Source organism: Rhinolophus hipposideros (genome assembly GCF_964194185.1).
Source record: "Rhinolophus hipposideros genome assembly, chromosome: 4".
In the NCBI taxonomy this organism is placed as follows: Eukaryota; Metazoa; Chordata; class Mammalia; order Chiroptera; family Rhinolophidae; genus Rhinolophus; species Rhinolophus hipposideros.
Window position 1 is genome coordinate 103,378,275 of NC_138050.1, and position 26,561 is coordinate 103,404,835.

At 48.2% G+C, this 26,561-nt stretch overlaps 1 protein-coding gene across 3 annotated transcripts in view; it reads right to left on the reverse strand.

The window, feature by feature from the left end:
* Nucleotides 1-16,195: 16,195 nt before the first annotated feature.
* The window catches only part of AGPAT5 (1-acylglycerol-3-phosphate O-acyltransferase 5), a 53,452-nt gene continuing 43,086 nt past the window's right edge, over nt 16,196-26,561 (reverse strand). For 2 of the 3 annotated variants that reach the window (XM_081046989.1, XM_081046991.1), the window contains exons 7-8: nt 20,711-20,834; nt 18,358-18,719 (exon numbers count right to left, since the gene is read on the reverse strand). In XM_081046989.1, the coding sequence (XP_080903115.1) occupies nt 18,494-18,719; nt 20,711-20,834 (350 nt within the window). In that variant the 3' untranslated portion in view covers nt 18,358-18,493. Of the gene's footprint in view, nt 17,118-18,357; nt 18,720-20,710; nt 20,835-26,561 lie in introns of those variants that run through there. The other variant, XM_081046990.1, reaches the window with a different exon arrangement.

Genomic DNA, 26,561 nt, shown 5'->3' on the forward strand with positions numbered 1-26,561 from the left:
AGAGAGAGAGAGAGAGAGAGAGAGAGAGAGAGAGACAGAGAGAGACAGAGACACGGGTGGGCAGGAGGAAAGCACACGCTCTGGGGTCTCCCCTGACAAGGACACTAATCCCGTTGGGTCCACCTTATGACTTCTTGTTGTTAAAACGACACAGCCTCATCCTAACAAGAAAAACGCTTCCTGCCATCTGGCTCTCTCATTCCTTCCTGTGATACGTTTTGAAGGAACATTTTTAATTGGTATCCAATATCTGATTGCTTTAAAAGAAAGCTGTTTGGTGTTGCCTCGTACTTCCAATGACGAGAACAAGACTCTATTGATCAGACTCTTAAAGGCTGCAGGAAACGGACCCACGCAGACGTCAGTCAGCACTGGAATGGGCTCCTGGAAGGTCAGCCACGGGGCATTTGGGGCTCCTCGCTTTCTGAGACCCAGGAGCACTGCAGATGTGTGGGGAGCCAGGCAAACTGCACAAGCCAGGTGCAGCCTCACTCAGGACGCCAGCATCTCAGGGGCCGCTCGCACGTCTTACGTCCCCAGTGCAAGGATTCCGTGAGGTTGCTTACTACCACCAATACCGTGGGCCACCAACGGGAAACATTCCAAGTCCACTGGAATCTGACCCGGCCTCCTCCTCCTAGGTCTGATCTGTGTGTGGTGGTCATTCGCCCGACCCATTGTTGCTGGTGTGGCAGGGTCTCTACTTGTTTCCCAGCGCACATGGTACAACCCATAACAGCTTATGCCTGGGGGAAGCTGCTGAGGTCACCGTTCTAAAAAAGTAGCAGACATCTAAAGTTTCGGAGACTTTTCTGGAAGTGACTTGGAAATAGACAATATTGTGTTGAGCTACTTTATTGGATAAATGGAAAAGTGTTTGACCTCCATTTACAAATGTTCTAGAAGTTTGTTCTTGTGGTTTCCACAATCCCTTTGTAGTCTCAACTCTACCGACATGTCAACCCTTCCTCTCCCACAGACTCATATTCAACTCATTTGTGCAACAAACATGGCACAAGAAAACGGCATATTTATCGCTTTTATTCCTCCTCTGTTAGGTAGTGTTTACTACCTCACCTCACATATGAATACACGGAGGCGGACAGAAAAGAACCTTCCTGAGATGACACAGTCTATGAAAAGCCCTTGGATTTCAGACCAGATTCTCTGACCGCCCCGCACCGTCCGTGCAAAGGCTAACCGTTCATCCCAGCACCAGCGACAGCAGCCACACCAGCAGCACGCTGCAGCTGGAGACGAATGGCAGCGGGGGAGAATTCCAGTTATGTCAGATGGACTTGCACGTTTTCAGCAGGATCAATGCCTTCTGGGGGCCGGACTCTGTGGAAATGAACCAGGAAATGCCTCTGACCATCATGAGATGTGGCCGTGATTTCTCCATTTAAATGCAGTTTTTCCATGTGGAAAGAAAGCAGTCACCTAGTCACGGGCCTCAGATTGGTGGCTGGCCAGTGGGAACCATCCCCACAGCATTACAGACGTCACACATGGAAAACCAGCTGCATCATTTTGTCCGGTCCCGGGAAGATGGTTCTCGGCTGGTTCTATGGGCTGGGGGGGTCCACCCCATCCCAAGGGAGTCCATGTAATTTAATGACTCCCCACAGTTGTAAATTTCCTCTAGTTCATTTGCTTTTTTTTTTTTTGGGGTTGTTGTTGGGTTTTTTTTCCCCCCAAATGAGAAAACAAGCCAAAAAGAAAAATAAAATGGTTCTTTTTTTAACCTAGAGATGATAGTTTCCCATTCACAAAAAAATGTACATGGATGTCCTTGGACTTCTCTGAACACATTATAGTGTCTTCAGGTAATAACAGCAAACATTTATCAAGTACTTGTCAGGTGCCAGGCAGGAAGTATTCTTTCCCTTCATCCCCCAACAACCCGGTGGGGAAGAAACGGTGACCTTTTCCCATGTTGCAAAGGAGGAAACTGACGCCCAGGGAGACTCTCCCTAGAGCCATGCAGTAGTGGCAGGGGACCCACACTCATGTGACCACTAGATGTGGGAGCGAAAGTCCATGCTTCTAACCCTCCTGTCTGTGCCAGTTTCGTTCAACCTGGAGGCAAACACATCCTTATAACCACCCTAAGAATGAGCATCTGTTGCAGGGTCTACATGGGACCTAACCATGTTTTAATAATATTCCATAACGAATTTCTTCCCAAGACCTTCGTCAGACCATGCCATGGGCATTCAGGACCATGACCTCCCACTATTCTATGAGAGCAAAGGGGCGACGGGTAGGGGCATTGCTGAGGGCTGCTTCCTCCATTTCTCCTGGGTCTGACATGTCTGCCCAAAATAGGACTCAAAGGCCAGGCTCTCTGGGAGTCCCCTCGCTCCCAGAGTCCCCAGCTCTTGGAGACTGTCCCTTTGCTTTGTGCTTGCAGTGAAGACTTTCTTTCCTCTGGTGTCCAGAACCAGAGCAGAGCCATCTACTTCTAGGCACTTGGCACAGAGTGAAAACCAGTCCCTCCACCACCTGTCGGCTTGACCTCAGCCAGTTACTCCAGCAACGGCTGGTCTCCTCCTGAGGGAAGAAAGCCCCGCGCCACCCAAACGGCAGTCGTGGTCCCCTAAGTGGAAGAGCTGGCCCCACACTACTACTGGTGTGTGAGATTCTGAACGTGTGAGGCCAACAACACACAAGTAATCCACTGCCATCTGGGGTTTACCATTCTGAGCCATTTCCCTTCGTCCATGGGCACCTCACTGCTAGCTGCTGGATGGTGCCCACCCTGGTCTGTGACCCTCGCGGAGAGGGACCACGTCCCCGTGTTAGCGAGGGGCAGGTCAGAGGAGAGAAACGGGAAGAGAGCTCTGATCTGGAAGGCTTTCAAAAGGAACATGGAAAAGAGCCAAATACGATGGACTAAATCTGGAGGCCGGTCTGGGGAAAAGTATGGAGCCAAAATAATTACTGGGACACAGGAGCTAGAATGCTTCTGGAAAGAACCATCACCAGGCCCCCAAACAGGCTAAAAGTGGATGTGAGATGGGGCACCCCCAACTAGAGCCCTTAAAAGTTGGAAACAGCTCATTCCACCATTCCATGTGCACCCCGCCTCCCACTCTCCACACTGGTTTCTCTCCAGGAGTGCGGAGCTATAGGAAGTAGGGTTACTGGCTTGGTTTTCTTTCTGCGGCCCCACCCCTGCCCCAGGAAACCCGCTGTCCAAGCGTAGGCATCCAGGGGAAGAGTCTTCCCCACCGGACACACTCCGGCGGATAGGGACGAGGTTAGTCGTAAATCCATTAGTACCACAGGCAGGCTCATCTCCTGATGGGCCCAGAGGTTGCCACTTTGTACCTCGTCCTGTGGACACCGCTGCTCTGACTTCTGACTCGTCAGGGACTGACGCCGAGCTGGCCCAGAGGCTCTGTGATGCCAATGTCCTCTGCCATCGGCACTGTGGGACGCGCTCCCAGGAAAAAAGGAAGGTCTGAGGAGGCCTGAAGAAACAGCATGCCCATCTCCTTGTCTTGAATGTGATGACCTTGAGAATTCACACAATTCACCCTACAACTATCTCCATTATTCCAGAAGCAGGCACAGGCCCCGGGCACATTTAGGTGGAAGGGGCCGATGTGACACACATTCATTCCCTCAACCATGAGATCTCTGCTTCCACTGGGCGCTTTAGGCCCCAGAAAAGGGGGCTAATTTGTCAACAGTAAGTAGATTAACATAAACTAAACATTAACAGACTTTCTGAGAGCAGGAGAATCCGTGAATTAGGCTAGGCTGGGCTGAGAGTTTGGGCGGGTCCTGAGTGTCAGAGAGGAGACAGTCAGGGGCTCCTTCTTGGGGAAACGACGCTGAGGTCCCATCAGCTGGTCCTCCCTGGCTCCACCTTGACCATCCACACCAAACACACACCCAGGAGACAGCACCCCCAACCAGAGAGAATGTGGATCTACTCACCACCCACCTGGTCAATTCTGTGCCCAGTTGTCACGTGAGGCAGATACAGAGCCAACTTTCCACTCACCGTCCTCCCTTGCCGTTGTCCTTACACACGCACACGCCCCTCAGCAGGAATTTGCCCCCAGGAGAGGGTCCACCCCAAAGACGAGAAGCTGAAAGACCGAAAGAGAACGTGGACATCACAGCCTGTCCTGTCTGGGTTTCTGGTTGAGTTGGACGATGAGTTCATGGCTGTCCAAGCCACAGTTCTACCACAGTTCCTGGTAGACAGACAGGAGGACCCATGAGAAAGCAGGATGGGGCTGGCATCGGAAGGATGGGCTCTGCGTTGAGTCGGGTTGCGGTCCTGCGGGCTGGTGGATTCTGTGCAGGCGGAAGGCGACCCTGCGCTCCCCGGCAGCCAGTGCCCGCGGGTTGTCATCCGCATGGCCCATGGCCGGACAGATTGCAAAGCAGCTTCTCCGTCCTTTGTCCTTTCCCACAGGGGAGAGAACCCGCCGGCCTGTGTCTTGCCCTGGGAACAGAGATCGGGCGGATCCGCCTGTCCCCACTTCCAGCCGGTGGCGTTTCCTGGCGCCTCGCCACACAGAGCAGCTCCATCACAGGCCTTGGGCGGCATGGGGACGCCCTGGTTTGGGGGTCAGGCAGGCAGATTTGGATGCGGCTCGGTAACTTGGATAAGTTGGTTAATATGTGTGGCTCCATTCAGCTCCCCTGTCACAATAGGACGAGTTTCCCTCTCATTTGGGGTTTTGTTCGGAAGGACCTAGCGGGAAGATGGGTCTAGTCCTCAGCTCTGCGCCAGTCGTCCAGCAGCCGAGACCCAACACTAATCATGTCCTTCGATTTTCTCTGTCCCATTCTCCACGCGGCCCTGTCCTTCTGCACAGCCCTGCCTCGGGTTATCGCCCCACACACGCTCTTTCCACTCGGCCTTCCTCACGTCTTCTCCTGGCCTGAAACGACCTTCCCTCTGGGTTTATCTGCCTCCCAAGGCTGTGTAGACAAACAGCCATGCACTCAGGTGGCAGCAGCTCTCCCAGTGACCAGTTCCCAGCCTTTGGCGCGTCTCTTCTAAGTGTCACTCAACTCTGACACTTAGCGGTCCTGTCTGCAAAGTGGCAACGCGATGCGTACTTCATACAGTAGCGAGGATTCAGTTGGCCTCGTGACACCCGACAGGCAGTGGGCACCCCAGGATGGCTCAGGCTTCACTCAAGACCCATCTGCTGCACGAAGCCTAATTTCTCCCTGAGCTTCAAAGCGTAAGCCTGCTAGGTTTGACACTTAACGGTCTCTGGTCATTTCCTAGGCTGGTCACGTGTCACCAGCTGGGCTGTGCCCTGAAGACGTCACGCGTGCCACAGATAGCGCTCGTGGATGGCAGCACTCTGGAAATATGAGGAAGTAGCTGCTTGGGTCACGGCTCGCAGGACTAACTGTGGCCCTCGGTGGCTGGGCTGTCACAGCCAGCTTCAAGGGGCGCTGCCAGCGGCAGCCAGAGCGTTCTTGCAAGAGCTCCAGCAGAGCACCACCATCCTTCCAAGTGGGCGTAAAGTCCGCTGAGGAGGGTCAGCGCCACCCCTCCTGTTACTCAGGAGGGTGCCACGCACCTGCTGACCTTCACACCGGCAGGACCCTCGGAGCAGGTTGACCCTCGGTGGGGTCGCAGTCACGCCTGAGCCTAGGGACATAAACAATGAAGCATGACACATTTGATTCTCCTCTGCCGCCTCCTCAGGTCTACCATAAATATCCAGATTAGCCTGGGAGGGGACATAAGTCACAGGAGGTCAGCTGGAGGGGGAGGACAGGCTGAGGTGGGGGGAGGAGCTGTAGCCTCGTCTCCTATGAGGCTGATGCACGTGGACCACCTTTCCGGGGAGTCCTGCCAGCTCTCAGCAGAGCAAGGGCACGGGCTCGTCCCCGCACAGGGAGCCCGTGGGCCCCTCCGTGGTCCCTTGCTGTGAATGACAGTGAGTGAGGAGAGTGGAGCACAGGTGTCTGGTGTCGCCCCAAGGGACTGGGCTGTGCCCTCAAAGGGTCCCCCACACTCCCGAGGGCGGGGGCATTGGGCACACACCTTCTCTCCTCCCGTGTGAAACGAGGACCTACTGAGGGTTGTGGCAGCTGAGAAGTGAGGAGGGGACAGGGGTGCTGAGCACAGCAGCTGCTCCCAGACAGACGCCCGGCTATCTGGTCCCCTCTGCTCGGGAAGCACAGCCGGCTCTCCTTTCCGTCCCCTTATCCAGAATGGTCAGGCCAGCAGCTGCCTGACCTCAAGGTCAGGGTGGCCCCAGGGCCAGAGAGACCCCTGATATTCCCCACTGAGCCCCTACAGAGTTTGCAGAGCTCAGGAGCCTATGGGGGAGGGGGCAAGAGGGTGTCCTCGAGACCCGGGGGATGGGGCACAGAGCCACAGGGATGGGAATGTGCTGGGGCAGCAGCTGTGCTCAGCAGGCCCACGCTGTGCCCTCACTGGGCTGCTGCCTTGGTCTGGGGGGGGACAGCCGGTCTGTGCAGCAGAGTGCAGGGCGAGAGCCTGCTCTGTCGGTCTCAGCAGCTGCTGCAGCTTTCAGATGACGGGAGTGCAGGTCCCAGTCGGGCCCCTCTGCTCTCCATACAGGGCGCAGGGAGCTGCTGCTGCCCTACAGGCAGGGGACTGTCCCCACAGAGGAGGTGACTCTGGCCAGGCTCCTACCCATTCTGGCCTCCGTGTGGTCATCTGAAAGTCACTGCCCCCCACACACAAGGACCTCGGCTCTCTGCCAGGACCAGATGGGACCAGGCTGTGCAGCCAGTAGACCCTGCCTGCGGGCGAGCGTTCACTGCCCAGCCTTGTGGAGGCCGTCACCTCACCTGCACGGAGCCCATACACTTTATGTGGACAGAAAACACATCTGACTGAGACTCTTACCCACAGAGATGGTCTTAGCAGCTTGCCACCCCATGGGGGTGAGTTAGGACGGGGCAGCGCTGCCCCCAAAGGCTCCCAATGCGTCCAGTGTGCCCGAGCTCCCAGTGTCTGAGTGACCTGGAGGAGCGTGGCCCCAGGGAGGGGACATGCACAGGTGGGACAAACAGAATGGCCAGACAGGTGGGTGTGTGGGTCCCACAGCTTTACGGGCCTTGAGGCTGTGGACGGGGCCGGGGTGTCGAGGCCGTCCTTTCAGAGTGGGAGCAGGCAGAGAAGACGCTGGGGACCTTTCCTTTGGCTCCAGCTGTGGTGCAAGCTGTCTCGCGTGCCAGGATGTGAGGTGTTGCCCGAGTGTGATTTCTCACCAGTGGCCTGTGTCCCCTTCTGAAGCACTTTTCTGGCAGGAAGTGGCCACCAGGGGGTGGCAAAGGAATTCAAATTCAAAGGCCGGGTTTTCTGCTCACTCTCCTACGTATCCACTAGCTTGACTTTTGAGTTTCCCACCTTTCACCCCCAAGTCCATTGGCACATAAAAATCACACCACCACCCACAGGGGTAACCGAGACAGGCTTCAAGGTAGCACTTAACGTGAAAACCTAAGGCATTGTTCCATTGCACCTATTAAACAGGCCTTTTCTTCTCTTACGTGTGTGCGGTTTCAAAAGAAATTATCAGGGGCTCCTTTTACCCTTTAAACTCCTTAGCTACCCCTGGATTTAAATTTCCACTGGATGTGACCTCAAGAATATGGGACAGTAATAATATCGGGGTAAAACATGGGCTCTGGAGTCAGACAGGCCGTTCAAGGGGGCTTTCTACTTCCTCACCCAGCAGCTTGCTCCCTCTCCAAGCCGAGCTCGGCCACAGAGGGGGTGTGGGTCGTGCCCCACACTCGGCACGATCGCTACCAGCTGGACTGGCTTCTCAGCCCCTCCTGCTCTGTCTGTGGGGTAGAAGCAGCCCAGGTCAAGATCCCTGTTCCAAGCCCACTAGTCCTCCGTTTGCCTCACCTCAGCCCAGGAGACCGCGGAGAAAAGGTCAAACAACGCTCAGTAAAATGTAACACCTCTGCTCTCTTCCCAAACTGCCCGTTTTCTCCTAGCTCCCCCATCACTCACTGGCTCCCCAGCAAAAGCATTTCCTTCCTCAATGGGTTGGGTGTCCAGATTCCACAGAGACCCCAGGAGTTTTGTTCTGAAGACGGGAGGAACACCTGTTGAGCACCTAATATGCGCCAGTCACACTAATTGTATCCCTCAAGCTTCACCAACACACCGCGTGGCGAGCAAGCGGTCATGAATCTCACCGTCAGGATTGTGACAATAGCCATCACTGATTTGTGCCTGCATCTGCATCCCCACAATCTCCCACAAAGCAGGGCCCCTCCGCACCCCCAAACAGCCTCACACCATTCAGCTGAGTGGTCTCTGTAAGGCTGCGTTTTCACTCAAAACTCCAGCCCCCGTTGGGCAGAGCTGCCCTCCGTTGACAAAACGCATGAGTGATAAAAGGATGACTCCCCCAGTGACACGGGGTGACACGGGGGGTGACACGAGAGGATTCTGGGAAAGCCCTGCTCCCAGAGCAGGCCTCTGTGTTTGTTTCCGGCCTCCAGATGTTTCATTCCTCTACTGGGCTAAAGAGCAAATGTCAGGCAGCTCTCAGGACCCAGCTCTGAGTTTGGACGATGACATTTTAATAATCATTGTAGGACATTTGGGGAGCCCTGTCTACTTCACAGTGTGATTGTGAGAATTAAAGTAGGACATACGTAAACACTCGGCCTTGCCTATTAGATCCTAAATCATGAATGACAGCCATTCTGTTATGAATGGAGCTTTTCTTTAACTATGGGTATGGAGGATGCTTTGAGAATTTTGTTGTTTGTCAACACACTTCAATTATTGATTGAACACTGTTACATAAAGACCCAGCACTGTCCGAGTCCCGCGGACATGTGAGCAGGCATGAATATGCATATAAATGTTTCAGTGAGATATTTAGTGTCTAGTTCATCTGTATGAGATCAGACTTGTACAAATCACACATATTCTTCTAAACATAGTGTACTCCTTGTACTAGTCACACCGGTACCTGGTGGTTGTGGTTCAAACGGGCAGAGGCCCAAGAGACCAGCTTCTCATTGCTTCTCCACCACTACCACCGCTGCTGCCTGTGACGCCTTCCCTCCGTCGTCATGGTACTTTCCATCTGAAGTGCGCCAGATGTGCCTGACTCCCTCTAGCTTTTCTCCCTTCCAAGGTTCCCAATTGCATCACAGCATTGAGCTGTGTAGAAATTGATCTTGCTTGTAACTATTACTTAGTAGATTACAACAAGACTGTTCTTTTAACTCTGGGGGAATCGTTTCCTATGCACTCCTTGGAACGACTAACTGCTACCTTGTTAAAAAGTCTCCTTCTTTTGCTGACAGCATTTTTAATGTGTCCTCTGAGGCCACTAAAACCACACTGTTTTTCAACACAATTCATCCCAAGCAACTTCCTGTGGGAGGAATGAAAGGAGCAGACAGAAGTAATAAAATTCTAGCTCTTCATTATAAGCAGATGCGACAGCAAATACTTACAAAAATTACTATTTGGAATCATAGTATCTTGTAACATTAGCTGATTCCATTCATTTAGATATACCAGCAAGAAACTTGTGAGAGGATTTTTCAAGCATTGACAGATTATGGGATTTTCCGATTCCATTCATACTTGGACTAGGGATCAAGATAAGGTGGTGACACATTTAACTGGTCACTGATAGGCTACGGAATCACCTTCAGATACTAGTGCTAAACGCAATCATCTATGGGCCTAGGTTTAACAGCTTTTTAATTGGAAATATTTAAAGAAACAAACGAACAAAGCCCGCCCGTCCCCACCACAGAACAGTACGGCGTGTCACCACTGTCCGCCCAACCCACCATGCACAACTTCGATGCTGTCATATTCGCATCAGATTCTGTCTCTTGGCTGTCCCTCATTATCTTGAACACCAGCAATTCCTGCCTGATCCTTCCAGATCATCATTTCCTATCCCTTGTTAAATATTTAACAAATAATATGAAAAGCCATTTACTTTTTAAAAGAATCTGTTGACTTCAGACTATAGAATTAACACATAATTTAGAAAATCTTCCACTGATATTTAATGTGCTGTTTAAATGATGATTAAGCTGTGAGATGTCCAGCCTCAGATCTCTACGAATTGGATGAGTTGAACCCTCTAAGTGCCTCGTCTGTGCCAGGAGTTGTGGGAAGTCTCGGGATGCAGAGGTTGGGGCAAAAGTCCCCGCCTTTCCTTTGTCATTTCATAGACCACGTCTGTGCAATAGAAATATATTGCCAGACACATACACACGTTTTAATTTTCTCGTAGCCACATTTGAACAAGTAAAAGAGATGAAAATAATTTTGAGTTTAATTGAGCATGATATATCCATATGATCATAGTATGTAACCAATATAAAGATTAATGAACTATTTTATTCTTTTTTTGTACTAATTTTTAAAAATCTGGTATGCATTTTACACTTAACGCACATCTCACATTTCAAGGGCTCGTTAGCACATGGGACTGTGGCTACCACAAGGAAGTACAGCTGCAAAGCTGGGATGTCACTCGCATGTTCTAAGAGGCAGGCTGGAAGCTGTGGCCCTGGCCCTGCGCTCGGTGCTCAGGGCTGTCCAGGGAGTGCAGAGAGGGGAAGCCGGAGGAGACAGGAGGAAGCAGAGATGCCTGGGGAGAGAGGTGGCAGGTGTGGCTGAAGGCGCCCATGCCTGGGGCCCAGGGGCTGGGACGCCCAGGAAATGCAGAGTGCATGCTGGACAACAGACTGGGAGAGCCAAAGTCTTCAGCAACTGTGTGACTCAGCCCAGGTCACCGAAGACTGTGGTCCAGAAAGAAGTGGCCTACGGTCACATACGTGGAATCTGGCCCAACTGCAGGTCTCCTGAGCCTCAGACTAAGCATTTTGTGCACTGCACTGCCTGGAGGCTAAGCTCATTGTGAGCCCCACTGCCCAGTTTTATGTTAGATTGGAGCTAGCGGTCAGAAATACAACCATAAAATACAATAAAAGAAGTCGGGAAACAACGTGGCACAGGAGGGCAAGTTAGAAACGCAGCAGACAGCCCGAGTAGGTTCAGGAATGAGCACACGGTAAAGAGAACCACAGAGCCAGGAAGTCCCGGAGACAAAGACCTTGGGATGGACATTCTGTGTTGCATTTATTTCTCATCTAAAATCCTTTATTTATCTCAACTTCTAGAAACAGAGAGGCTAAAACACAGAGATTAAAACAAGATATTAGCGCACAAGGAGAGGGATACAATGTTTGGCACTTATTTTTTAATTGTATTTCATTTCACACTGTCATGCCTGTGTTTGTCACATGCCTAATGATACCCACATACCAAACACCTAAAACAAAAATGTTACTAGCACTAGCATAACACGGAACCCACTTACAGACACGTATGTGGACATAATATTTCAGGTGGTTTCCAATAAAAGACACAAGTATAAGGGACTTTAGACGGCTCAGCTGGGAGAGGTGTCCTCGCCAGCTCCATGACACGGCTGCCAGAATTCCAGTAACAGCAGCAGCTAACACGGAGGGCTTAGAGAGTGACAGGCTCTAATCCAGCACTTCTGTGGATTAGACTTTCATCTAATCCTCACAACCACCCTAAGAGGTACGTGCCATTATTATAACCTCTCTTCTATATTAAGGAAACCGAGCAGAGATTAGGGAGCGGACCAAGGTCAGTCAGCTGACAAGAGGCAGGATTCACACCCAGCCGTCTGGCTCGGGAATCCGTGCTCTTCCCCACCCAGACACTCCCCAGCCCCTCTTCCCCAAACTGGAAACATGGAAAGGTAGAATGAATTATAAAGACCCTGTTTCCACCATCTGAACAACAGAAAGCCACCGTCCTGAGACACACCATGTGTCAGGGAGAGAACCCTGATGTCCCAGCGTCCTCAAGCTCATTGCCATGGGAGCAGCGCCTGCTGTCTGGGCTCAGGTGACAGTTAGGGACAGTTCCGGGCCACACAGATCCCAGCATCAGGCACGGAGTCTGCCAGCTCTGAATGAGGGATGTGATGGGGTGAGCAGGTCCGAGGAGCGGGTGCAGTCAGCAGCCCTTACCTGCTTTCCTTTCCTCACGTCTCTGCTGTGCTGGGCTCTTCAGCCCCTAAGTAGCACCTCTGGAAAGAACCTTTTATCAGAGCACCTAACAGCGCAGGCACGGTGAGCGCTGGTGAGCTGGACGGCAGGTTTGGGGACCAATACCTTAGTCACAGCCCCAGAAGTCCTTGAAAGGGACAAGAGCTGTGCTGCTTGCAATTCTGCCTGACGCTGGACGAGAAGGTCAAACTTCAACGGCCACCATTGAGAATAAAATCAAATCAGCCAAAGCGAGCAATCGGCAAAGCCAGAGCTCTTTCCTGGGGATCCTAGGATGACGGACACTCTCCCACGCCCTCCCCCTCCTCACTGAGCTACGCGGCAGCCTGAGCTACACGGAAGTTCTCCTAGTTCCAGCTTCTTCAACTGCCGCCTAATTTGAATGTGCTCTTCCTTCTGATTAGGTCCTTTTTTCATCCTTGTTTCCACTACACACAAAAAATGCTTTTTCCGATGATGGTTACTGGTGTTTTCCATTCTGGCCAGTGATAAAATATTGGGATGGGGTGGTGGGTGGGAAAACCCAAGTTTCTCTGTCATCCTACCTGCAACAAGCTCCCAAAGATCTTATAAAAGATGGGTACAGGTGAAAGAAAAGAATGAAGGTGGTGATGAACAAAGGAAAACTGGTTCATTGCCCGTAAAATTATTAAGAAACTGACCTGTGACCCAGGCGGAAGTAACTCAAGCACGCAGGGAGAGAACGCAGCCTAAATATGACCACGAATGAGAAAATGTTTAATGAGACACATCCCTACGACCATGTGCTTGAGTTCTGAAATGCACCAGAAAATAACGAACAGTTGCTTCTTCACACATTACAGACAGTAAGTAAAGCTGAAATGATTTGGGAAGAATTATAGTAATCTCTCAGATTTAAGTTGAACTTTGTAGAAGAATGCATTTTTCCAACTCATATCTCATTAGACTTTTATGAAGCTCCAGGTCAGTAGTACCCTCATTTTATAGACAAGGAGGGCTCCGACAGGAAGGTAATTTGCTTAAGAGCATGTACTCATACATCAGTACCATCTTCTTTCTCCTCCCCTTTTTTAAGATACAAAAACTTATAAAAATGACATTATAGAACGTGTCTGACAACTAACACCCGACCTATCTACTATTCAATTTTCCTCTTAGCTCTTATTCTTCTTTTACTGTGTCCCTGCAGGGACACCCCCGCCCCCAATAATTGTTTCTTGTACAATCAAACTGAATCATCAACATGACATTCCTCCTCCTATTCCATCACATTCCCAGCCCCTTTGGGAGAATGGGAGACAAACACCCTTGTAAACTTTCCCAACATAACTGCAAAGGGAAATGGCCTGACTGCTGGACATGCCGCACGCAGCCTGGAAACACCCTTCCTCTCCCCACTTTCAGCCTGTCCGTTTTAATCTCAGCCTTACCTTTCTTTCAGGGGTCCCCAAGGAGTTTCCCCACAGTACTCCCTTGGTTGTCAGGTTAGCCCCCTCGGCTACACGTCCAGCCCTGGTCACTTCTGTACATATCGAGAGGGAGGCTACCTCTCATCGACCATTCCATGTGACATTTCTAGAAGGGGCACTCCAAATACCACCTTCCGGTGTCCACCTAGTCACAAAGCTCATGATGGCAAGCAGAATACACGCCCCAGGAATTGGCACATACTGGGAGGGACAGGCAACATCTTGGAAACTTCACCACGTACCTCCAAGAGCAGGATGGATAGGACGGGTCCCAGGGATGCTGGGCTGAGGGGAAGCCTCTCATCTCCCCCGCGCAATGCAGCCCCTCCTTGGGGCCCAGTTCTGCCCACATGCTTCACCTGCTCCTCCCCACGTCGAGCTTCTACCCCCTGGATATTTATTTGGTGGACGGGGTCTACCACCACCCGTCTCATCGCTCTGGCGACCCACGTACTGACACTTCTCAGTTAGGAGACTACACCTTCGGGGCTTTAGGCCCTTGGGACATAATATCACTTACCCGCAAGCAAACGGCCACAGGACTCATTCTAGCCAGCACTGAGGCTCCCGTCGGTCTAGCAGCCCCTCGGGGAGGATCTGCCCATCATGAGGCTACTTTAACCAACCTGACAAGCTCCACAGCTGCCCTCACTCGAGACCTTGGAGCTGCCTCCAGAAACTCCGGCCTCGGAGGTCCGATTCACTCACAAATGTTCTTAGACAACTGACTAGCCCTTAATCACTTATTAGCTAAACAGAGGCGGTGGCGGGGAGTGAGTGGCTGCGATAATACTTGCTGCACTTGTAAATGCCACCAGTCAAGTGAAAAAAGAGATTAGCAAGATATACCATCAGGTTGAATGGCTTCATCATCTTGCAAAGGAATGTGCAAGGACTGCGTCCACCGGGCAGGCGGTCCAAGGCATTCTACCTCCCATGACTTGGTTTCTCCCCTTATTAGGACCTTTAGTTTGTGTACTGCTTCTACTACTGTTCAGCCCATGTCTTTTTAATCTACTTGTCAAGTTGGTCTCCTCCAGATTACGGCAGTTCCACTTAAAAACGATGGTCTTCCTGGGATTCCTACCTGTCCCTCTGGAAACAGAAGACTCAGATTTATACCAGTCTCCTCTCCACAGTGTTGCACAGCTTTCGCCTCCCACCTGCCAACAGTCGGGGACAACACCTCCTTCCTCCTGGCAGAGCCAGAGAATGAGACCCTGACTATGACATTGCCCCCTTTCAGCAGGAAGTAGATACAGAAAAGACACATTGTCCCCTTTCTTAAGAGAGTTCAGGGTCTCAAGGTCTCAGATAGGGTGGGTGGATAGGTAGAAATGAGCAGAAAGAGAAATTTAGCCCCGGATAGAAAGCCCTTTGCTGCAGCTCTGTCATACAGGGTGTCATGCAGGGTCTCAGCTCCTGCTCCCCGCACAAGAACGCAGGATATGGTGAGGCCAAAAAGGAACACCCACGGAGCCATAGGTAGGGGAGTCATACCACTATAGTCTCGCTGGCGGCTGGGCTGGAGACGCAGGAGGCAGGAGCCACACGATCCACAACCCGCCGTCTGCCTCTCTGCCTGCCAACCTCACTTGCTAACTGCAATCCGTAATCCACAATCCGTGCTTGCCAGCTCAGCCACAGCAGTTATATCAGTAGCTAATGGCTAACTGGTAACAGCTGATGGCCACCCAGCTGCAGCTATTGGCCATCTACTACCTGAGCCAGCACTTTTCCACGTGAGGCCGAGAGCCTGGAAACTGCTGTCTGGGACTCCGCCCCCACAAGCTCTTACTTGGGTCGACCCCCTGCAGCTGCCCTCACTTTGGGCACCTGATGCCTCATTGGCTGGGTCAGGATTCTGGGCTCCACATGCCCCTAAATCAAAGGGATGTGTTGTTAGAAGCCAGAGAGAGAGAGCAACCATCCCGCGTATCAGAATGTACACCCTGCCTCTCAGAGCCATGGGAATGAGCTCAGACAACCTTGGCAGCAAGAAGGGAGTAGGAGGCATGCCAGCTGGGAGAACGAGAGGTACTGGAGTTGGGGGGAGTGGGGGGACATGGACAATTCTACCCACAAAGATAAAAACCCTCACGCAATGTAAGGAGGGGCTGCTTCCCTCTCTTGGGTCAGCCACCCCAGGTCTCGGGGTGTACTGGCGTTTACTACTAAACCTTTTGCTTTCTACGTTGCACAGTCTATCTCTTGACTGAATTCTTTCCTTCAAGAAGACCAAGAGCCGAGGTACAACGTCATTCCCGGTAACACTACCATGCTAAATGAAAGAAAAATCACGTGGAAATGAGACATGAAAGAAATCGCGAGTATGTATGAGGTAAGGGTTAGTCAGATTGGCAGTTACTCCCCACCTGGGCTAATTTCAGGCAGTTGACATGTTTCAGTGAGGTATCCTAACGATTACAGAATTAACCGATCCATACTTGCCATACCGCTTATAAAATGTACAGATGAGATTTATATAACCAAACTAATGTACCGCTTCAATTTGGACTATTTTAATGTATTTTTAGAAACTTGCTCAATACTTAAGAGAAAACATTATAGTTTTATATATTCAGAATGCAGGGCCAGCCATCATGCCTATTTCATGTAATAGAAAACTGTTGGTGAATTTCTGAGTCGCAAAATGTTAAATGGCACAGACATTAGAGACAGTGAAAGCTTTTATTTCTTGTTTTACTTTCATCCAAACACACCCTTTTCTGAAAAACATAAAAGCATGCACATTGATGGCATTCTTATAAAGAAAAACTAATTAATAACTAAGCTGTAAATCAACAATAATAATAACAAACAAAAGTTTAACGATATTATGTGAAAAGATTTACAGGGAGATATAGCACTCTTAATTTTAGAAAATAATTCAAGTCATGTCAATACACGTTAAAAAGAAGCTTCTAATTTTCCAAACATTTTGATACAAGTTTTTAAAAACTAACAAGTCTTTTATAGACTTTTTGTGAGAAGAAAATAAGTATAATCATAAGAAACATGATGTTCAAGTGATCTTATGCAGTTCACTGTGCCTTCCTAAAATCAGTTATAACCAACATAGTCTAATGGTATTGCCTCTGAAAATTTAAATTTAGAGCATATCTAGTATATTCAAAGTAAGTCGCACAACTTACTTTTATTTTGATTTGATTAGAAATAGGGTCTAACTTCAGGATTACAAAAAAGTATTTAACAAAGACATATGATGGATCTAAATTTCACTTTACCGGTAATAGAAAATTGCAATTTGGCATAAGACCACTTTTCGAAAGTTTTACCGACATCCCACCAATTAATTCATAACTAAGCCAACCACTTTCCGCGGGAATGTGTGTGTGTGGATGTGTGTACCTGATAGACAAACCAACTCATACGTCCCAGCTCTTCAAAGGTGTTGCCTGAAACGGCTTACTCTCTGCTTCCGGAGAATCAGAAAACATTTCCCTTAATTTTCATTTTGTTTGTCATGATTCAATTAGCGTGTTTCACCTGGGGCACTGATACAATTCTGCAGCACAAATCCATCGGCAGTAGGCAGACGTGTGCTCTTACAGCACTACCAGGCAATCAAGTCTAAATGACAACACAGGAATAGAGCACGTCACACTGTGAAAAGAGCCTGTTCCACAGGATCCATTGTTCCATGACTAAGAAAACTGTGAGATTTGCTTTCTGAAACATAGCTCTTGTTTTCAGGGGATACCAATTAATTGTGTCGCCACATTAAACTAATCAGTCCCGATGGATTAAGTCGTGGATTACGTTGTTTCCGTGGCTTAAGGAGGGTGAATTTCTTGACAAGAGACAAAAGAAAAGTGTCTTCCGGCAGCCAGTGAAGCTCAGTCCCCTTCCAAGAGGACCAACACTGCTGGCAAAGCACCCTTCCTGCCCGCCAGTCCACTGATCCGAAGGAAAAGAACTCGGGTTCAGTAGAAATCAACCACGATGACTTAAAACATGATTTTTGTATGAAATATTTTGCTAAACCCAAGAGTAGCAGGCAAAAGGCACATGCTAGTAAATCCAGTCAGATATCTGAAAGCTCCCACCACCTCAGACATCTGTGGATTCCGATTCCAACAAAAGTACACATGATTATTTTGATATAAGACAGCAAACAGGACACCTTAAGGTTGTCAGATACTTGTGGCACAGATGTTGCAAAGTCCTACCAGCTTAGCTTGAGTCTTCAAACGCCGAGCAAAGTTCTGCTACAAGAATCAGGGTCACACTTTTAACTTAAACTGAATTCTCACATTTTATACATTATTCCTTTGTATAGAATAGAGCATGTGCAAATTAAGCTGTTTCAATAAATATTAGCAATGTTAATTCTTTTGCAAACATCAAGTGAAACCCGCTGATAATACCATAGAATAAAAGCCTGTTCTAGCCACGGCTTCTGCCCCAGGAACAGTCTTGGATCTTCCCTTCTATCCTCTCAATACTTAAATATTGTTATTTCTTCCACTGACTTGGAGAAATTAGGCAAAAAGCAAAGTATTACAATAGCTGCAGGATACTAAAATACTTTAGTGATAAGGGTTTGGACCGGTCAAGTTGTAAAAAATTGAAAATAACAAATACAGTGAAATATACTGCAAGTTAATGTTCACGAATGCAGCTGTCTGAATTATAAAACAATCACAAATTGTACAATCCTAATAATCTTCTGAAGGTGACATCATTAGTTCATAGAAAATGCCCAGGACAGCATAAGCTATTTAGCTTTTCCCTTTCCAGCAGCTTCAGCTAAAGTTGTGAAACGTATGCGTTTGCCCAAGGCCAACAGCATATGGCCTTTAGTCAGAAATTCTATTTTCTCCACTGTTCAATCAACAAGGCTTTATTTACACGTCTTATTAAATTCAGGAAACAACGCGATGTCCTGTGCAGCTGCCAGTCACACACAGCGCAGCTCACGCCGCTGCCTGGAGACGGCGGCTCGTTCATGCTTTAATACTGACCCACAAGCAGCCGACCAAGGTTCCGTAGAGCCACGTCCTGACATACAGCTTCCTGCCAGCCTCCGTCACAAGCAACCCAGCAGTCAACCCACTTAGGATCAATAACGACGGCAAAGTCTTCTTGAGACTCAGTTTAGAATTCACACTTTTCCCAGGAAACTTGTTTCTTCTTTCTGGATCCAGTGAATCATAGAATTCTATAAGCAACCTATGGCCAGAATGGAAACAAGGTTTTTTTAACTCTCAGTTTTTGTCGTTTCAATGTTTTACTCCAACAAATATCTACTGTGTGCCTATGCCATAGGAGACGTGATAGGTCCTTGGGAAACAAAGATGAGAAGGAAACACCCCAACCCTGGTTTAATTGGAGTTATCAGACTTTTAAAAATCTAATATGCTCAATGATTAGTGTATATAAATTATATGATATGCAGTATTTAAAAACAGATGGCTTCAGGTCATTGCGTGGGGATGTTTTTCTTTTATGAACTTTAGGTCTTTAAATTTGGCGACAAGCTGACTGACACCTGGTGATAAGCCAGCCCAGCTTTCTCTCCGCCTTCCCCAGCCTTCACTTCTTCCTACAGCTCCCACTCCATCGCACATCAGAGGAAAGATCCGCAGTTCTTACAACATACAGGGAGCTTCCAAAACAGCCCTTATTCCATGTAATTGTAAAAGCAGCCAAAAGCAGGAAAAAAGAGCGTTGTTAATTCACTCCCCATCTTATTTTAAAAACGTCAAGTTTTAACAGCAGGACCTACTCAATATAAAATTCTCAAACACAAAAGTAGAAGTCATGTTCTCTGGAGAGAACCACTGTTACAACATGCCAGATTCATCCTACATATATACAAATACCCATCACACAAACTCCATTGGGTCTTAGACATACTGTTTGGGTTTTTTTGAGAACAGATTTTTATGTCAAAACCCACAGACATTACTTTAAAAATTGCTTCCATAACCACAGTGGGTGGCACTGAATGGTTGGTTTACTAAATTAAGTCACGTACAGCTGAGTCAGTGAAATACAGAAATAAAGCTACTTGTTTATAAACTTCATAATGTTTCACGTACTAGGTTTAGTATACTTTTAATAATTTCCACTTGGTGAAGTTAACCCAGGAGGGTTAATTAGGAAATCCTTTGCTGGAATACAGTAAGGAAAGGAGGCAAATTAGCGGTTTCCTGAGAAGGAGCATATTAGGAGGATAAAACACTTGGATAAAATTTCTGAATATAAACATATTTTTGGAAGTATTTTTTAGTCTTAAAAAAACCCCATACTTTTCAATGTGGTCCTAATAAATGGTATATCCTGTAACTGATGGATAGATCCATTTTTCTATAAAAATAGAAAATGTAGATGTTTAAAATACAGATATTTAAAATGTATCTTTCACAAAATAGGATATGCATCAGAAAGGATAAAACCTCCACTGGTAGCAAAATGAACAACGTTTTCAACCAAGAAAATTCAACCTCTAAATATCATATCTAAACCCAAGACTTTTTATCTTCCTAACAAGAAAAGAAAATCCTAAAATGTCTAACTTTAGAAATCTATATTAAATCAAAGAGATACTAGTCCCCGCCACAGATGTCACCTGCTGCGCCAAGGCTCGCTCTTTACTAAGTGGCACATCACACACGCTGCCTCTGTGGGCCCACCTTACGCTACCCCTCACCCAAGAGGTACAAATACTTCCTTTTCGGCCACGTTCAACAGTGCTGTCTGCCCCGAAGTGGTGTCATTAGCATGGACAGACACAAGGCAAACCCCAGAAATGGTTTAGGCCCCCAAACTCTAATAGGAAAGAGACATTTGGGTTGGGAAAATGTCCACTGACAAATATCCCGGGGTCATTTCCACGTGACAGCCTTCCTCTCCCACGCACTGCTGGCATGGCCGCCGGCCCTCCAGCAACGCCACCACTTATCCGAGCTGGCAGGGTTGATGTGGGGCACCTTCAGTGCCCTTCTGTAAATGAGAACGGATAGCCTCCCACAAGCGCTCCTACAGTGGCGTGTAGCAGCAAAGGTTAAAACGAGATTATGCACAGGACAAGAGCTGACCTCACTTTATAAAAAGCACTCTTAAGATAATAAAACTGTTTACATTCATTTCAAATTGTTTACTAGAGTGACATTCAGTTGAAGCAAAGCTTCTGAAGTGCTGGAACGGTTGTTACTCACTTATCTTTTATTTCAAAACGTTCGTGAAGCCATCTTCTCATATACACTTGTTCCTCTGGAACATCTTTTTTGTCTATACGATCAATGTGAATATGAATTTTTGGACATTCTTTGCAGAGAAATTCTAACAAAAAACAAAAACATTTCATTTTTTATTTTAGAACTCGTGGTTACATAAAATAACAATGAAATGAAACAAACAGTTTGAAAATATAGATTCTTTAGCAAAGAAAAACAGTTGAAATAAAGATTACAAATTGCGGTTTGGGGTTTCCAGCTGAAGTAGAGAGCACGCTATAGCTTTCCAGTCCCTGCGATTGCCGAGGTCATTGAGTTAAATCCACAGACCAACGTTACTTTTGTAAACTCCCTGTAATTCTGCAGCCAGCCCAGGACTAGGCAGATGGACCCTGCTGCAGCGCACACCCACCCTGAGAAGGGACCCGGATGCCGACCATTGGATCCCCAGTCGTCTTCACGACCACGAGTCACCCGTCCCCAGGCATACCACTGGTCACACAAGGTCACCACTGCTCCCACAGACTAGTCCACAGGGGTGGTGATGGGGTGCGCCCGGTTTGCTCTGGCAAGGCCAGGGTGCTGTGGGCGCTCATCCCCGTCAGTGGGGCTCCCCGAGCCGGAGAAGCCTTCTGTGACTGACTGCCCCGCAGCTGGAACACACGGGGACAGACCCCCTTCCTCTATCACTTGCTTGCTTTCCTGGTCTGTGCCACATGGTAACACGTTATACTTGCTTCACGAATGAAAATTCTTTTCGCGGAAGAGCTGTGAGCCCTTGAGTAAGTACAACTCCTAAGACATGCTAATCTGATAAAAGCAGACAGTCCTTTTCCAGCTTGGCTTTACTCCAATGTAAGAAAGAAGTTGGAGCCTGCGTACTCCCTCTCTTTGTAGGTGGCTCTGGAGGAGTGGGGAGAACATTAACATATTTAAATTCCTTGGAGGACCAGGAAATAGTCTGAAGAGGTTTAAGAGAAGACTGTGTGCCCTGGTGGGTACACAAGCAGGAGGCTGAGGCCTTTTGTCTCAAGCTGAAATGTGTTCAGAGAAGCTTTCTGCGGATGAGGGGCCGGCAGGTTCTGTAGCTCGAGGAGGACCTGCAGCTTCTCCTTAAAGATGTCTGTCGCCTTCTGAGCCCACACAGGTCCCTTCTGTGCTGAGTACCCTCTGCAACTGCTCTTCTTCACTTCTGGTGGCAACCCTTGGTAATATGCGGCATTTCGGCCATCAAAAATAATCTTATTTTTTATATACTTTTAGGAGTGAATTTGTTTTGAGGATAAATGTGAAAAATATGGCAATACGGAAGAGTTACTTTTCACTACTTTTGTCTTAATTTTCCTCAAGTTCTATCTTTCATTTAAATACTCAAAGAACTGCTGACGAAGTACGTTCAGAAGCAGAGCTGGGCCTGGTGACAGCAGGGACAGTGAGTCAGGCAGCCTGGGCTTCGATGCTGTGCCCCCTGGGCAGACCCGTTACCGCTCTGCACCTGCGCCCAAGTCTGTAGGACAGGTAACAGTACAGCACCTGCCCAATGGGGTCCGTATGGGGAGTATTTCCAGCACACATGCACACTGTGTTAGCTGCCCTCATGTTTCCAGCCCTCTCATTTCTATTTCTATCCGTGCAGAGCCCAGTTTTCCTACCTTCACGTAACTGTCTACATCTCCGTAATTAAATAATCCTCCCATTGGCAGTGTACGCGTCCCTGATATTTCAAGCTCTGTGCGTCCAGCTACAGATTGTAAGGAAAGGAAACCGACTGCCCTTCAAACGTCAGAGCTGAAACACCTGTGAAACGTGCTCAGAGGGGGTTGGCGATGCCTGTCAGGACGTCCCTGAGGAGGGAAGGGGCGCTGAGGACCGGCCCCGGAGCTCACAGGGCTTCTCCTCAGGCTGACGCGGTCCTGTGGTGCCTACAGCAGCTGTGTGCGTTACTTCACTGGATCGTCACAGATCCGTGTGGGCAAGGACCATTCCGTGCCTGCAGGGGTGAACCACCAAGGCCCAGAGCGTGGGTAGTGGAGCCAAGTCCCCGAGGTGAGCGTCCAAGCACAGACTCTAAGACCGTCACCAGATACAGCTAAAAGGACAGTCAGGAGGTTCTGCCACCAAAGTCAAAAAGTGACATCAATACTTCCCTCAGTATTTCATAAGGCTCTTGTGTTTATGTTTGCAAAAACTGTTTTGGTTGGGGCACATTTCACATTGCATAAGCAAAAGATATTTCACAATCTTTAAGGAATCCAGGGAAAAGCATCCTAATTAAGGTAGACTTTTTTCTAACTAGGACATTTCTGGGAGAGCCCCAGCAAGTATTGACGGCTCAGGTAACGAAAGTCTTCCAAGCATGCGCACGTCACGAGGTCTAGTCTCTGCCGAAACCAAGTCTCAGCTGCTTTGTGCCTGTAGGGAGGGAGCAAAGTGGGGACAGACATGGGTGTAGAGACCGTGCACATGCTGCAGTGCGAGCCTGCACACGCCGGTCCTCACCTGGCTCCCAACACCAGCTTTCTGGTTTATAACCTGCTCCCCTTCCTCTGGGGGGGAGGGAAGGGGACGGACACACACACACACACACACACACACACACACACACACACACACACACAGTTGGATTTGGGCCATGCTTATATAGCAGAAAACTGGGTTGATAAATTGTTGTATATTTCACATCAATGAACGCTATGTAGCCTTTTAAAAACTTACAAAAGTCTATATGCTGACATGTAAAGATGTTCATGACACACTATTAAGCCCCCAAAAATCAAGATATAAAGAAAACTATGTATATATATGATTTCATTTTTAAAAAATGAATAAAGGCACATACATACTCTAACATGTAAACATTATAAAAAAGAAGATTTTGAAGAAAATAGCCAAACTGTTAACTGTGGTTACATCTGGACAGATGAGTTTGTGGCGTTTTCCCCCTTCTTTTGATTACCTGTAATTTTCCCCTCCAAATGTTTTATTGTCATGTAAGAAAATATTAATAGAAAAAATCACCTCGACTCACATAAAATGCTTAAATAGAGTATCAAATGTCCTTGAAAATCTAATTAATTATGGTAAACCACCCACATTAGAAACAGGATTTTTAAAGTAAATTACAATCAAACTGCCCAGCCTCACCTCTGCCCAGTGAACTGTGCACAGAAACACGATGACCCCAGTGGACACAGGGATGGGGGTGATGGGGGTGCTAATCGATACCCCCACCCCCACTACAATGAGACCCCAGGAAACGGGAAGGACAGGCACTTACAGCCCCCAGCTCTCTACCAGGAAGCCTCCCGACAGACAGTGATCACAGAACCCTGCAGCGTTCCTTAACACAGGTCTGCCCTCACCTGGGGTGCGGCTGTCAGCTGTCTGCAGTAGAGCCAGGCGCATGCTCAACCACCACCCAGGTGCAGCCCATGGAGCGATAATCCCGTGTAATGCTTTGAGAAACACTGGCCTATGGCATATGAATGAACAATCTAGCAACTTTATAGAAAATATTGTTTTAATTGGGCTGTACAAGATGAATATTCAATGACAGGCCACTATGTATGGAGATAACGCTTAATAATAATTAATGTGACCACAAATTTCTTACAGTATTCTAAACTATGGAATTTTATACCTAACCTAAATTACATCATAATTTAAAGTGAATCTTAATCTATACTAGATTATTTTAAGTAGAGCAGAACATCAATCCATTTACGGAACAACGAGAGAAGGGTGTTGCAAGCTATAGGTCCCAACTCACATTTTGAATTAACACAGAAGGAAAGCCAGATGGCATTTCCTGGAGGCCCAGGTATATCTGCAGACTCATGCCTCAGCAGAGGGACTGTAACGTGCTAGACATTGCCAAGACAACTAACTACACAGGCTGTGTGTACTGCACTGATTTCTAATGGCAAAGCGTAAAAGTGCCTGTTACACCTTCTTCTTGCCCACAGGGTCTGTTACGAAACCTGTTATTGGGATTTTTGCCAATCTGATAGTGAAAACATGGTATCTCACTACAAGTTTACATTTGCAGTTTTCTTACTATGAATGAGGTAGAACATTTTTTCTGTGCACTGTCTTTTCTCATCCTTTACCCATTTTTCTATTGAGTTATTGATCATCTGATCAATTTGCAGGAACACTTTGTACATTAAGGAAATAAGCCTTTTTTTCTGCGATCTGAGTTGCCAATATTTTCCCACTTTGTCCTCAGTCTTTTGACTTCACTCCGATGTATTTTTCCTTGCAGAAATACTCATACTTAATTGACAGAAACGCTTCTAGGCATGAGAGTTAGAAAAGGCAAAACAGAGGCGATTTGTAAGGAATACACAAAGCTGCTGCCAGCTACTGAGCAGTAGAAGCAGCTGAGCAGTGGGAGGTCCTGAGTTCTCACAAGGCCCCCTGCCTCCAGGCGTCTGGTCCCCTACAGGAGCCGAGCTAGCACGCCTGTGCTGACTGTGGCACCGGCAGTTTGTGCCACCAGCAGAGGAAGCAAAGGACTAGGAAGGGCTTCGAGCAGACAAAGTGTGAGGGAGCTGTAGGCTTGGATGAGGGCGGCGAAGGCCTGGGTTTCACTGGGGAAGGAGGACGGCCCACACAGTCTTCCACCCCAGAAGGTGTGTGGGGTGCGGGAGGATTTCCGTTGCAGCTGGGCCCACCAGGAGGCACAGCGTGGGAGGACACGGGAAAGGCAGGAGCTCAGGGTGGAAGACGCAGAGTCCCTGGACGGCAGGGAGAACAGGTGGGCATTCACCTGTGAGCACTGCTAGCCAACGGGTCCCCACCCCCCGGAGGGAGACACAGCGAAAGTGGCATTTTAAAAAGGTTACTATGGGAATTGTATCTGTTCTTCATAAACTATAAAGACGTGTTTAACTCTTATGCTTTAAACAATGTCTGATGAAGTAATGACAATACTGTTGAACTAAATGCATGTCTGTTTTCAAATGTAAAAACAGGTCGAGGACGCCTTCGATGGCTAAAAAAGGAAGAAAAATATTAATAGGTTGCCTTTTTAAAGAAGGGCGGGACAGCGGAGTAAGAACAGACACTTAAATTTGCATGTACTTTCCACAAGAAATGAAGAAAACTGGTTACTTGTGGGAAGGGGAAGGGAGACCAGCAGCTGGGGGCAGGCTGGAAACCAAGCCCTGTCATGGCATACTTTCTACCGTTTTGATTTTTAAACTGTTTGATGCATAACATAGTCCAAAAAATTCCATTTAAAATGAAATAAAGTTCAGCTCCCGCCCTTACGACTACTCTGTCAAAGGTAATTGAGAGAGCAGTCATTCTTACTTCAGCTGTAACTCATCAGACTTCACTGCCGTCCACCGTGACCAGCTCTCACGCCGCTGGGCCTCACCCCTCCATCCTCTCTCTGGGGAGCTGCTCTCTACCTACGCGTTTTCAACAGATTTGGGGCACTAGCCTTCTAGAGATCCTACTGACAGAAGCAGTGTGCCGAGCACGTCGGCTCCCCTTCAGACCGCCGCCAAGGCGAAGTGTGACGCGCGCTGCTCTCCCGCCTCGTCACAGCTCCAGTGGGCACTTTGCGAAGGGGGTGGCTCCTCCATACCCTTCCTTGTTTGTCTATTACATGTTTACATTGCTCTAAAATATTCCGCTTCCTTACAATTCTACTTTTTCTTGTTATATTTGACACACACATAGACAACAGCCCAAAGATCCTTAAAACATAGGACATTTGAAAAAACAGTCACACTTCACTGTCTTCTTGCCAATGACACTACATTTCAAAACTGTTTCCTGAAACATGCATCTCAAGGCGAACACTGACCCTCTGCACCATCAG